The sequence below is a fragment of the Vombatus ursinus genome, unplaced genomic scaffold (assembly GCF_900497805.2).
Source record: "Vombatus ursinus unplaced genomic scaffold, bare-nosed wombat genome assembly UNPS02000580.1, whole genome shotgun sequence".
NCBI lineage: Eukaryota > Metazoa > Chordata > Mammalia > Diprotodontia > Vombatidae > Vombatus > Vombatus ursinus.
The window spans coordinates 2,814,815-2,828,242 of record NW_020940358.1 but is presented as its reverse complement, the minus strand read 5'-3'; the positions used below and the strand labels follow the sequence as shown (position 1 = coordinate 2,828,242).

General features: G+C 41.6%; 1 protein-coding gene across 1 annotated transcript in view; it reads right to left on the bottom strand.

Moving 5' to 3' along the window:
- The window catches only part of CACNA1B (calcium voltage-gated channel subunit alpha1 B), a 247,343-nt gene that overhangs the window by 99,271 nt on the left and 134,644 nt on the right, over positions 1 to 13,428 (bottom strand). The window contains exon 19 of the mRNA XM_027849985.1: positions 10,200 to 10,411. Coding sequence (XP_027705786.1) covers positions 10,200 to 10,411 — 212 coding nt within the window. The remainder of the gene's footprint in view (positions 1 to 10,199; positions 10,412 to 13,428) is intronic.

Sequence of the window (13,428 nt, the reverse complement as noted above, 5' to 3'; positions counted from 1 at the left end):
GAATAAGAACCATTCCCTAATTGATAAATGGTCAAAGGATTTGAACAATTTTCAGAGGGAAAAATCCAAGCTATCAATAGTCATATTTTAAAAAATGACCCAAATCACTAATAATTTTTTTGTTGTTCAGTTATTTCAGTCATATCTGACTCTTCATGACCACTTTTGAAGTTTTCTTATCAAAGATATTGGAGTAGTTTGCCATTTCCTTCTCCAGCTCAATTTATAGATGAGGAAACTGAGGCAAACAGGGTTAAGTGACTTGCCCAAGGTCACACAGCTACTGAGTATCTGAGGCTGGATTTTAACCCCCATCTTCCTGACTCCAGGCCTGGCACTCTATCCCCTGTGTCACCTAGCTGTCCTACAGAAATTAAAGTAACAGTTTCCCTCTCATACCACATTGGCAAAGTTGGCAAAAAAAAAAAAAAAAAGGAAAGTAACAAATGTTGGAAAGCCTTCAGGGCAAAAAGGTACACAAATGCATTGTTGACCCAGTAGCGATATGGTCTAACAATTCTGGAAAGCAATTTGGAACTATGTCCAAAAAGTTATTAAGTTACTAGACACTAAAGGTTCCCATCAACTGGTAAACAAATGAACAAATTATTACATTTGCACATAATGGAATATAATTGTCCGATATGGAATGATGCAAAGGATGGTTTCAGAGATACCTGGGGAGACTTGTATAAAATGAGGCAGAGCAATGTCAGCAGAACCAGGATAGCATTTTATACAATAAAAAGTAACAACACCGACAATAATAATAGCTAGCATTTTGCTTTAAGGGCTGCAAACCACTCTATAAATATTATCTCATTTTATCTTCACATTACTGAGAGGTAGGTGTTGTTATTATCCTTATTTTACAGATGAAGAAACTGAGATAGAAGATAAGTGGCTTGCCCAGGGTCACAAAGCAAGTAAGTCTGAAGCTGGATTTGAACTCAGGTCTTCCTGACTCAAGGTCCAGGACTCTATCTACTTTGCCATCTAGCTTATTGTGCTACCTAGTTGTCTTTACAACTTTGTAAAGACAATCAACTTTGAAAGACTTGGCCAACCACAATGGCTCATAGATTATAGAAATTGGCCAATATGATGGCCAACCGAAAAGGACTCGATGAAGAATACTACTCACTTCCTGAGAGAGAGATGCAGAAATGAGACATATACTGCCAGACATGGTCACTCTGGGAACTGATTTTGTTTGACTATGCATATTTGATCTAAGGGTTTTCTTTTTCTTTTTTTCTTTTGTAATGTGGGAGAGAAAATAAGTGCTTATACATAGCAAAAAAAAAAACAATTTAAATTAAAAATTTTAAAGTCAAGGGTGTTATTGTTACTGATTTGTGCAAGTGGAAAGCACATTGTAGCTCAGAAGTTTCAGTGGAAAGTCAGGAGTATATTCTTCCACACTAGGGTTACCCCTAGTTCTCCAAGAATGAGGACCCAGACGTGATGTATAAGTGAAGTTGAAGGTGCCAGCTCTGAGAGAGGATGTAGGTGTCATGTTAGATGCCATACCCATGGGCTATACTGGCTATACTACAATTGGATTGTTGCCTGCCCATGCCATACCTGCTATGCTCCCTCCCTCCTCCATGCTTTTGCTTTCCCTTTGCCTGTTCCCTATCCCTAGAATATCTTCTCTTCTCCTCTTTCCCTGTTGAATTCTTACCCATCCTTTGAAGGCCAATTCAAAGCCACTTTGTCTATGAAGCCTTCCCTGCTCCCCTCAGTTGGTAATGGCCTTCCTTCATGGACCCACATAGTCCCCTGCCCTTTTTTGTACTATTCTAATACACTTAAGGGCCATTATATATTTGTGTCTCATCTCCCTACTAGCTCCATAAGGGTAGGGACCACATCTTAGTTAAATTAGCAATTTCCTTTAGCACCCAGAACAAGCTGGGCTCACAGTAGACATTTAAGAAAAATGTGTTGAGTGAGTGAATGAATGAATGAATGCATGAATGAATCTAGTCTTCCATATGGTAGCATAATTGGGCACATAGACCACAAGTTGTTGACTCCTATTCCAGACTGTGGAGGATAAAGGAGACACACAGCTCCTCAATTCACCTAAGACATCATCACTTCCTTTTCATCTCCAACTTGGATGCCTAAAGGTTCACTATGTAATAATAATAGCTAATGTTTATGTCATGCAGAGAGGTCCACCAGGCATGGAGAGGGGAAGTAGCAAAAACAACAACAATGACAACAATGCCTAATATTTATATGGCACTTACTATGTGCCAGGCACTGTGCTAAATGCCTTACAGATATTATCTCATTTGATCCTCACAACAACTCTGGGAGGTAGATGCTATTATTACCCCCAATTTTACAGAAATAAAACTTGAAGGAGGTAGTTTCTGAACAAATCACAGTATTACTTTTCACAGCGGGTGATTAATAAGGATTTCAGTGCCCACCGAGTTGATGGTAGCTGAAAATATAAACTGATTCCAACCAAATTGGACAGACGGCTTGTCTGTCTGTGAGTCCTAGAGGACAAGGTCATTGTAGATAATCAGGGAAAACAAGACAGGCTTTAAGAGTAGCCCCTATAGGGTGAAGATGTCAGACAAAAATGCCATTCTGTCAGTACCCTCATCCTACCTGGGCTCAGAGACTCAGAACTTTGAAATAACTCTCAGTCTGGGACTGAATTGGGAAGAAACTCATTTATAGTTGATACTCCATCAGTTAGGAAATGAACCCATCCCTTGCACACAGAGATCCAGGTCTGTGGCTTGTGGGTGTGAATGAACATGACATGAGGATTTCAGTGCCCAAGCTGACCACAGTTCCAGAGCACAACTTCCGAAGCAGAAAAACTGTAAACAGTCATTAGGAACACTGCCTTGGCTTTATTAGCAATCAAGAAATTCCTGAACTTTCTCTAATTTGGCCCATTTCTCCCTAAGGATATAGGAAATTGACCAGATAACAAGAGTGTAGCCTCCTTAATAGCTATCTCATTATTTATTTTGTGTATATGTACATACATATGTATATTATGACTATATATGTAGATATACATACACCCATAATACATATGTATACACACACATATATATGTATACACACACACATACATATATATATGTGTGTGTGTGTGTGTATATATATATATATATATATATATATACACACACACACATATTCTCTCCCCTTGGAATGTAAGCTTCATGAGGACAGGCACTGTTCCACTTTTTGTCATGGGACCACCATTGCTTAGCAGTGTCTGGCCCATACTAAAGGACAGGTACCATTCAACCTCCCTATGGGAGGCAGTTGGGGTGGCATTCATATCTCACCACCCTATCTCCTTATCTACATTCCACTTTCATCATTCCTTTCTTCTGTTTCTTTCTCTTCTAAGGTCTGCCTACTCAACATACTGTTGAGGCCTACTTACCAAGAGCACTTGAAGTCTGAAAAGCCTGCTATCTCTATTTTAACTGAGCCTTCTGTAGAAGGATTTTATTTTCCTTGTACTTGTTCAGTTTTTCATTTTTAATTACTTTCATTAGCTGATATTTCAGCTCCCAGGGGTGACAGATTTCCTGGGACCACTCATAAAATATACTGACTCATAAGATGTAATTTGACAAATTAAATCCATTATTATCTGTCAGAGCAGATTTACCACCCAATCACCCAAGGGAGAGGTGGAACAGCATTTAGGAAACAACTGTGAAGGAGAGAGGCAACAAAAATGACCAGCATTCTCTCAAACCCAACTTTGTTCACCTACACAGCCTCTCAAGAATTTCTATGGAAGCTACTCTCAGGATTTCTGACTCTAAAGTGCCCCCAAACCTAAAGGCAACAATTACCCCAATATGTATGTCCCAGATAGGATCTTGAGTTTAAGAAAAGTTCAAGGAAAGTTGGGAGGTGATTTTCTGTTTGGAATTAAAAAACCATAGTTCAGTTAAGTGGTTATTGATAACAGTTCATAAGAAATATACTTAATGAAACCATGTGTTATCTTTCTTTAAATCTTGTTCTAATTAAGTGTTAATTGTTATTATATCTTTCTCAAGATGTTTCATTATGGCATAAAAATGACTTTAACTCAACAGTTATGCCAGACAAACACCGTGTGACCAGTTCTACCAATTTGGAAAAAAAAAAAAAACTTCTGAGTAGAGGCCTAGTTAAAGTCTCTTTGTTTATCCTGAGGATAAATCCAGCTAAATTTGAAGGAGGGTCATCACCAAATGCTTGGCCACGACAACTCATGAAACCATCAGCTGAGGCAAACAGGAGTTTTAATCAATGTCAGTGGCAGGACTACCCACCCTGATGAAATTATGTTTTATAAATATTGAATGCACCTTGTTTCATTTTTAAAACTTATGTTTTCATATAGAAGAAAAAACTTAATTGAATGGCAAAGACTATGATAGTATCCTTCTCTCATTTGTCCACATCCATGAGAAATCTAGCCCTTTAAATTATGAGGACATAATAAAGACAAAACCATTCACTTAGTAGCATCTAATATGAAATACAAGCATAACATCTAGGAGAAAATAAATGGCCCCGTGAAATTTGACCTTGCTAACCCAGACTTATAAAGTGAGAAGCAGAGGCACACTAACACTGACTTACTCTCACCTGTTATTTCTGTGGAGAATCTTTTATATTAAGACTGTAAAAGCCTGGATTTCAATTAAACTCAAGCCAATCCAATTTAATACAGTATTTGCTGTGTACTTTTTATGGTCCCAGTGCAAGGATGCACACCAACCTGAATTAGTCATGTGGAAATACAACCCCCTCACTGCCGTGTTGATTTTAGTTTCACCATACTTCCTGTAGGGCTCATTCAGACAATGATTTCTCAAGGAACTCTCTACACCTCCACGCTCACCAAGATAACCCCTATCAACTTCTAAACCATGAAATCTTCCTTCATTTATTCCCCTCACATCTGTCCTGTCTGCTGTCCTCTCCTGGACCTCTGGTCCAGGCCCTCATTATCTCATACCTAGATCACTACCTTAGCCTCCTCACAGGCCTTCCTGCCTCCATCCTCAGTCCCTCAGCTCCAATCTGCCCACACCAAGGATTAATCATTCTAAAACACTTCCATTATAGATTCACAAAATGTTAGAACTGTAAGGAACCCTCAGAGACCATCTAGTCCAATCTCCTCACTTTAAATATGAGGAAACTGAGGCTCAGGAAGAGGAAGTGATTTGCCCATGGACACACACAGTGAGTAATGAATGGTAAAGGAATATTCACTCACTTATGGCAGGACCTTGCACACACAGCTACAAATGATTCCTTGTTCAGATAATATTCATTTGAGATACCTGTAGCACTTCCCAAATGCTTTATAAAGTATGAAGTTTTGTAAACTATAAAGAATCCAGAATTTGAGAGTTGGAGGGGGCGTCTAGCCCAACACATTCACAAATGTAATCCCTACTACAAATGGTTATCGAGCCTTGAAGACATCCATGGAGCAGGAACCCGTCACCTTTTGAAGCAGCCAAATCCACCCTCAGCACAGAATTGTTAGGAAGCTTCCCTCAGATATCAAGTCTAACTTAGTTTCTTTTTAACTTCCACTGTTCCAGGTGCTGGTCTCCCAAGACAAATAAAACTAGTCCAATCTCTCCTCCATGTGACAGTCCTTCCAGTACATAAAGACTGCTATCATGGCACCCCTGAGCTTCTCTTCAACATGCAAAACACTCCCAGGTTTTTTAACCAATTTTTCTTTGAAGGACTCAAGGCCCTTCACCATTCTATTGCCCTTGTCTACATGGAATACACATGTGAGATTAATCTGCTCCTATTGGACTATTAGAAATGACAAGTAGAATGCTCTCAGAAAAACCTAGACTTGCATGAATCGATACAAAGTGAAGTGAGCAGAACCAGGAGAACATGGTACACAGTAACATCAGTATTATATGATGATCAACTATAAATGACTTAGCTTTTCTCATAAATACAACGATTCAAGACAATTCTGAAGGACTCATGATGAAAAATGCTATCTGCCTCAGAGTAAGAACTAATGGAGTCTGAAAGTATATTGAAGCATCCTTTTTTTTTTAACTTTATTTTTCTTGGGTGTTTTTTTGGGTGTGTTTTCTTTCACAACATGATTAATATAGAAATATATTTTGCATGGCTGCACATATATAACCTATATAAAATTTCTTGCTGTCTCAGGGAGAGAGGAGGGGAAGGAGGGAGAGAGAAATTTGGAACTTAAAATTTTAAAAAATGAATGTTAAATTATTGTTTTTACATTGTAGTTGGGGGGAAATGAAATACTAAATAAATGTAAAGTATAATTCTGGTTTACATGGAAGACTACTTGCACTAATTTAATGTTCAGATCTTCCTCAAGTCCCACATAATTCTGGGGAGAATACATAACAGAATGCAAACTAGATCCAAGTCATTTCATGAATAGAATCACTTGAAGATTGGCAATGTGTCATCACCTGTTCATTGCCTACTTCCCACCCCCATTAGAATAAAATCCTCTTCCAAAAGAGACTATTTTTGCTCTTAACAAACATATACACCCTTCCCCCTAAGAATCTTCCCTTTCACTCTTTTCTAGCTTTGAATACACTCACCAAGAAAGCAGAGCCTGTCACATCAATCCCCTAGATTCAATGATCTCAAACTAGGATTCCGCTCCTCACTGATTATCAAGACCCAGGAGATCTAGGCAGCTGGGAATAGGAAGCTGGGAGAGATACAGGGGGTAAGAGGGCAAGAAGGAAGAGGAGGGAAAGGTCAAAAGAGCAAGTGGGAAGCCCTACTTCACAACTGGGCCTGTAGGAAGGTGACCCTTTGGTGGCCTTCAAAAAATAAAATGCCTTAAGCTGAGTCTCCTTTTGTGAAGATGTAAACTTAACAAATCCAAAACAGTCATTATCTTCCTTTCTTAGCCCACTCCTCTGAATTTCCCAATATCTGTTGAGGGCACTACCATCCTTTTAGGTTTCCAAACTCAGCATCAATCCTCCACTCTTTCCTCTCTCTCACTCCCCACATTCAATCAGTTGCCAAGTTTTGTCAATTCTGCTTTCACAGTACACTTAGTACCCTTCCCCTTCCTTCATGACACCACCACCCTTCTTTAGACCTTCGTCACTTTTCTCTTTTTCATGCAATAGTCTTCTAATTGGTCTCCCTGCTGCAGTCTCTCCTGCCTTCAAAATAATCCTCTTAAAGCATAGCTAGAAAAGTGGCTCCCTATGGTCTCTAGGACAAAATAGAACTTTTCATCTTGATATTTAAAGTCTTCAACAATCTGGTTTCAGCCTACCTTTCCAGACTTATTTCATACCACTCTTCTTCAGGCATCTTACAACCGGGCCAAACTAGTCAACTTGCTATATACTATCCCCCACCCCACTCCACCCCAACTCAGTATTCAAACTCCTTTGTAGCTGCTTGTCTCCTGGGCCTGAGATATACTCCCTCATCACTGCAACCTCTTAGAATCTGAGAGAAATGATTATTAAATAACCAATTATTGGGGAGATCCAGGGCTTTTCCTTTCCTATCTCCTCATTCTCTATGGGATCAAGTCAGCATCTAAAGGACATTGCTTATAATGAGATTGGATTAATTTTTTCCTCCATCATCTTCAGACCCCACCCAAGTGGGGAAGCCCATTGTATTCTACTCAGGCTCGGGTGAAAGGTAGATCCTTTGTCTAGACTGCCAGAGGCTGGGGGTGGTCTAGGAGCAAGAGTGATCAGTCACCTCTCCCAGCCCCTCATTACAGTAGGCCCACCTCACATTATAATATTCATTCTTCTCATTAATTGTTAACCTATCAGAGTTGATTGTCATCCACAGGAACACCCACTCTTCCAAGGGCATATACATGTTGAGTGGATTCCATGAGGGGTCTTTGGCATTCAAGAGTACCACTGACCCCTTTTATTAATTATCCACTAGCATGATTAATTACCCAGAAACTATGTCTCAAACTTTTTATACATCACAAATCTTTAGCTTCCTTCACTTGGATCTCCCTATACGAAAGGTTTTTAACCTTTTTGGTGTCATGGACCCCTTTGGCAGTCTGGTGAAACCTATACATCCCTTCTCATGAGTGTTTTTAAATGTATAAAATAATATACAGAAGATTACAAAGGAAATCATTTATATTGAAATAGTTATCAAAGTATTCTTAAAAAATGTTCATGGACCCCAGGTTGAGAGTTTCAGTCTAGTCCTTAGCAATTTTTTCCTTGCATTGATTTATCTGTTTATAGACTGCTAACCCCAGGATTGCAGAAACTGTTTGGGGGCTGACTTTATTCCTTTTAGTCCTTGAAGCTTTGGAGCAAAGCACAGTGCCTCCAACGTAGCAGCTACTTGAAAAATGTTTGTTGAATTGAATTGAAGTGAATTGAAGTGCATATATGTCCCTGGACCACCCACACAGCCACCCTTCTAGTTCAAGCCTTTCTCATCTCTTGCTTGGACTATTTTTATGGCCTACTAATTGATGTAGATTTGTTTCATATCACACCCCTTTCCACATTCTCCACCCCATCATTCCCTTAATGCAGTATTTAATCTCCCACCTCTGTGAGAAGCCACACTGCTATGTATCTGTGTCCATGTTTCACATACACCTACTGGTTTTTCACATTAAAATTTTTCCCTTGCTTTCTGGCTTTTTTTGGGGTGTGGGGTTGGTATGATCTTTGAGGACAGGGGTTCTGTGCCCCCTTTTTGGCTTGCTATCTAGTACCAAGTATACACTGTCAAGTATCTAATAAATGGTTATCAAATTGAATAAATCAAAAAGAACTGAGTTAAGAAGGAACATGGTGAGGCACAGCCAGCCCTATTTCCCCCTCCCCCATCCCTCACCAGGGTGCCAGAGCTTCTTGGGTAGCATAGTCACCACACAGGGGAATTGGACTTTTACTTTCGGTATATTCCTGAGAAGTTGTAGGGGGAGAAATCTAATTTTTGTAAGTTGAATTCTATTTTAATGTGTGGAAGGAAACTAGAAGAACTCCCTCCCTTGAAATGCAAAAACTCCCCCTCAGTTTATCTGTTTTCCATGTTTAAATGTTCATATATCAGGTTTTCTTAAAACAAGGCAAGCCTGCATGTTGATCTCAGGTAGGAAAAAAAAAGAGAGACTGCTGACTCAGGAGTCTTCTGCAAGAAGCATTCCCCTGCCACCCCCTCCCCCTACCAACTGCCAGTGCCTTCTCTCTGAGATTTCATCCCTTTTACACTGGATATATCTTCCAGGATGTAACATGGTGGTTTGGGGGTTGCCTTCCCCATTAGAATGTTAGCCCCTTGAGGGAAGGGACTATGGCTTTTGCCTCTCTGTGTCTCCCCAGAGCTTAATACAGTGTCTAGTTCATAGTAAGTGCTTAATAAATGTTTGTTGACTGACTGATTGCTTCACTAATCTATTGCTTGGATCATGGCCCTTGGTAGGGGGGAGGAGTAGGTCTCAAGCAGTCCTGTGACTCCATCCCTGTCATGTGGGATGAAGGGCTCTGAGATACCCAGAATGAAAGGCTGGTGTAAGCAGGGGTGTCAAGGATCCCAGAACTCACAGAAGGCTGATACATGTGATTTTGGAGATAACAAGGAAGGCTTTCACTCTGTCCCACCCCGCCGTTTCTAGCTGATACCTGATTATCCTTTAAGAGGGAACAAGACCTTCAGAGCTCTGTAAGAGGAAAGGAGGCTTGAAATATCACACATACACACACATATACACACGCACACATACACACACACACACAAACACACACACACATACACACACACACACACACACACCATGTGTGCACATGGGGAGGGCACACCGTGACTCAGTGAGACACATTTAACCCACACTAAAGACTGAGGACTGGGAAGAGAGGTTATCTGAGGGTCAGTTTTCAGCAGAAGAGCTGAGAGAGTGAAAGCCAGAAGACCTCAAGAAGGAGAAGGGTGATAATCCTGTCATACTGTAACCCCATCAACCAGACTAAACTCCTTGTGCCCAGGCCTGTTCCCAAGACTACCAAAATTGGGCCCAAACAACTCCAGCAGTCAGGTCCCCCAGGGCACGCCAACCCTCTGGTTGCTATTTTTACCGAGGACCCAGAGCCTGCCGGGAAGGAATAGGGTGGCATAAAGGCCAGGGAACCACTCACTTGGAACAACTGTGGTCTCTCCAGGGGCAGTCAGGGTTACTGGGATGCGTATGGTAAGGGTCTCCAGGGATGGTTGGGTCATGCGGTGCACATTCTTCTGGTTATCGGCATCCTCTGGCTGCTCGCTCACCTTCTGCAGACAGGTGCTGGGCAGGGTATGAATGGGGATGGCCACCATCCCACCACTGGCCTCTGCCTCACATTGATTTTCCCTGTAATTCAAGAGCAGATGTCAGATCCTTGCTGGCCAGTGCCCACCTACCAGGCAGAATAAGCAGACTTGGCCCACACCTGCCCCACAGTCCAGACCCTTCACATACTAGACTCCCAGTAAATACTTGTCAGCCAAAATGACACAATGTGTTCTACAGCCTGTGGCTCTGTCTAAGATACTTGAGATGCATCAGGGGTATCCTTACTCTCTACACTTGTAATAGGGCAGGAGAGCCAATGATACTTTTGGAGGAGGACTAGCTTTGGAGCCAGAGGACCTGAGTTTAAATGCTGCCCCATTCATTTACTACCTGCCTCTTCATACTACCTGTATGACCTTGTGTAAGTCATTTACATTCTCTGTACCTCAGTGTCTTTATCTATTGGCACTAGATGGCTTCTAAGATCCCTTCTGCCTCTAAATCTGCAATCCTTTGACCACAGGTGAAAACATCTCCTTGTTCTACTCTCCTTAGTTGCCAGGGGTTAACAGCTTGGACACTCAGTACAGGGATTGTGGAGAGTAGAAGAGTGTGTGATGGTGAGCAGGGAGGAAATTGTCTGGAGCTGAAGAACCATTAGGTAATGCTTGATGGAAAATCCCATAAATGGTCCAATTTCTATGGATATTAGTCAGTACAAGAAAGAAAGAGGCAGATCTAAGCTCAGCAACACTTACATTTTCCTCAAGGCCCAGTTGAAAAACTGACCTTCTCCAAGAAGCCTTCCTGACTTACCCTGGGCCACAGTTACCTTCTTCTTATCCTGTACTCATTAGAATGTAAGACCCTTGAGGGCAGGGACTGTCTTTTGCCTCTTTTGGTATCACTAGCACTTAGCACAGTGCCTGGCACATGGTAGGTGCCTAAATGTTTATTAATTGAGTCATTAATTGTAGGAATATATCCTGAGTCATAGAACCACAGAATATTAGAGCTGGAGAGGAACATTAGAGGTCACAGAGTTCAATCCCCTCATTTACAAATGAAGAAACTAAGGCTCAGAGGGGTGAAAATGACTTGTTCAAAGTAACAGTGACAGGGAAGTTGGGTTGTATCAAAAACCAAACTTATGAGTTCCCTAAATGTTTCATTTAAATGGAGAGAGTCTTGGACTAGGAATTCCAGGTCCAGGTCTGTCACTTTGGGCCAATAACTTCCTCTCTCTGGGCCTCAGTTTCCTCTTTTCTTAAATGAAGGAGCTGGATTAGATGACTCCTGAGGTCCCTTCTAGCTCTAAAATTCTACCATTGCCCAAAGGTCTTCTCTCTCCAACAAGACTGGAAATCTATTGAGCTTGCAAAAAAAAAATGCTAAGGACAATAAAAAGGCCTTTTATAGATATGAACTGAAGCAAGAAAAAAAACAAGACAGAAAAAGAGAGCCGATGCTTGGGGCAGATGACATAATGCTAATGGACTCAAAGAATGTCTGAAGTCAGACCGAGAAAAATCAGAACTACTCAACCCTCCTAATTTGCTTCTACCTAATTTTATCAAGAACCAAGAAATCTAACCTGGCCTTAGGCTGCAAGAATGAAAGCAGAGAGTCCAGAATGATGATGACAATACAGCTATGCTGGGCCTGGTCTGACCCCATCGAACCTATCAGTTCTGGACTCCAGATTTTAAGAGGGGCACTGATGAACTGGAACACGTTTACAGGCGATCCACGAGGAAGGTGCGTGGGCTCTCAGTCAAGCCTCACAAGGGCCTGCTGAAGGACTCGGAGACTATGTTCCTCAGGAGGGAATAGTTATTCCTCGACACCCCCAGAGCATAGACTCAGAGACAAAGGGAAGGTGTTGAAGGGAGACAGAATTCTGCTCAATCCAAGGAAGACTTGCCTAGCAATCAGAGCCATCCAAAGAATGGAATAGACTTTCTTCTGAAGGAATGAGGCACACACCCCCAACCCCCAGAGCTGGAGGTATTTCAGCAGAGGTTAGATAATTATTTGTCAGGGCTGAGGTAGAGCATGTTGGCAAGAGTGGAAGAAGGTTGCCCAAAACGACCTCTGAGGTCCCATCCAACTCTGAGATTTTAGCAGACTGATAGATGGACAAACATATAGATATATGTATGTATTTGTGTGTGTACATATGTGTATTATGTGTTTGTACACACATGATCAATTGCCAACTCTTGCCATTTCTACCTCCTATCTCTATGTACTGACTCCTCCCTTGATGCCAATGTGCTCACTCACTCAGGTTCATGGACCTCCATCTCTTTTCCATCTTGGTTCAACTGTATCTTTTCTTCATCAAGTCCTTTCCCACCACCCAAACCTTGCACTGGGGTCTGCTCTTCTCTGGTCACACCTTCTGGCTGAGGTGGCTCAGTGGAGGGCCTGGAGTCAGGAAGACCTGAGTTCAAATATAACCCCAGACACCTACTAGCTGTGTGATCTTGGGCAAGTCACTTGACACTCTCTTTGCCTCAGTGTCCTCATCTGTAAAATAGGGAATAATAATAATACCTCCCAGGGTTATTGTGTAGATCAAATGAGATATTGTAAAGCACCTGGCACATAGTTAAGTGCTGTATAAATGCTTGCTGCTATTAATTATTATTAGTAGTAGTAGTATCACTTCCTCTCTCCACGCCCAGTGGACCACTCTCTGTCTCTCCTCACTGGTCCCAGGGAAATTGAAATTTCTAAGCATTAGTCATGGAAAAGAAGAGCATCGTGGCCCCATATACACAGCAGGTGCTCAGCAAACACCTGAGGAGGGAACGAAGTAAGCTGGAAAATCAAATGCCAACCAGCATCTTTCATCTTAAGTCTATAGGGTAGCTAGGTGGTGCAGTGGCTAGAGCACCGGCCCTAGAGTCAGGAGGACCTGCGTTCAAATTCGGCCTCAGGCACATAACACTTACTAGCTGTGTGACCCTGGGCAAGTCACTTAACCTCATTGCCTAGCCAAAACAAACAAAAAAACAAAAACAAACATCTTAAGTCTAGTCTGGCATGCTTTGCCCTAGGGCGGGTGACCTCCCCGTCCCCCCCCCACC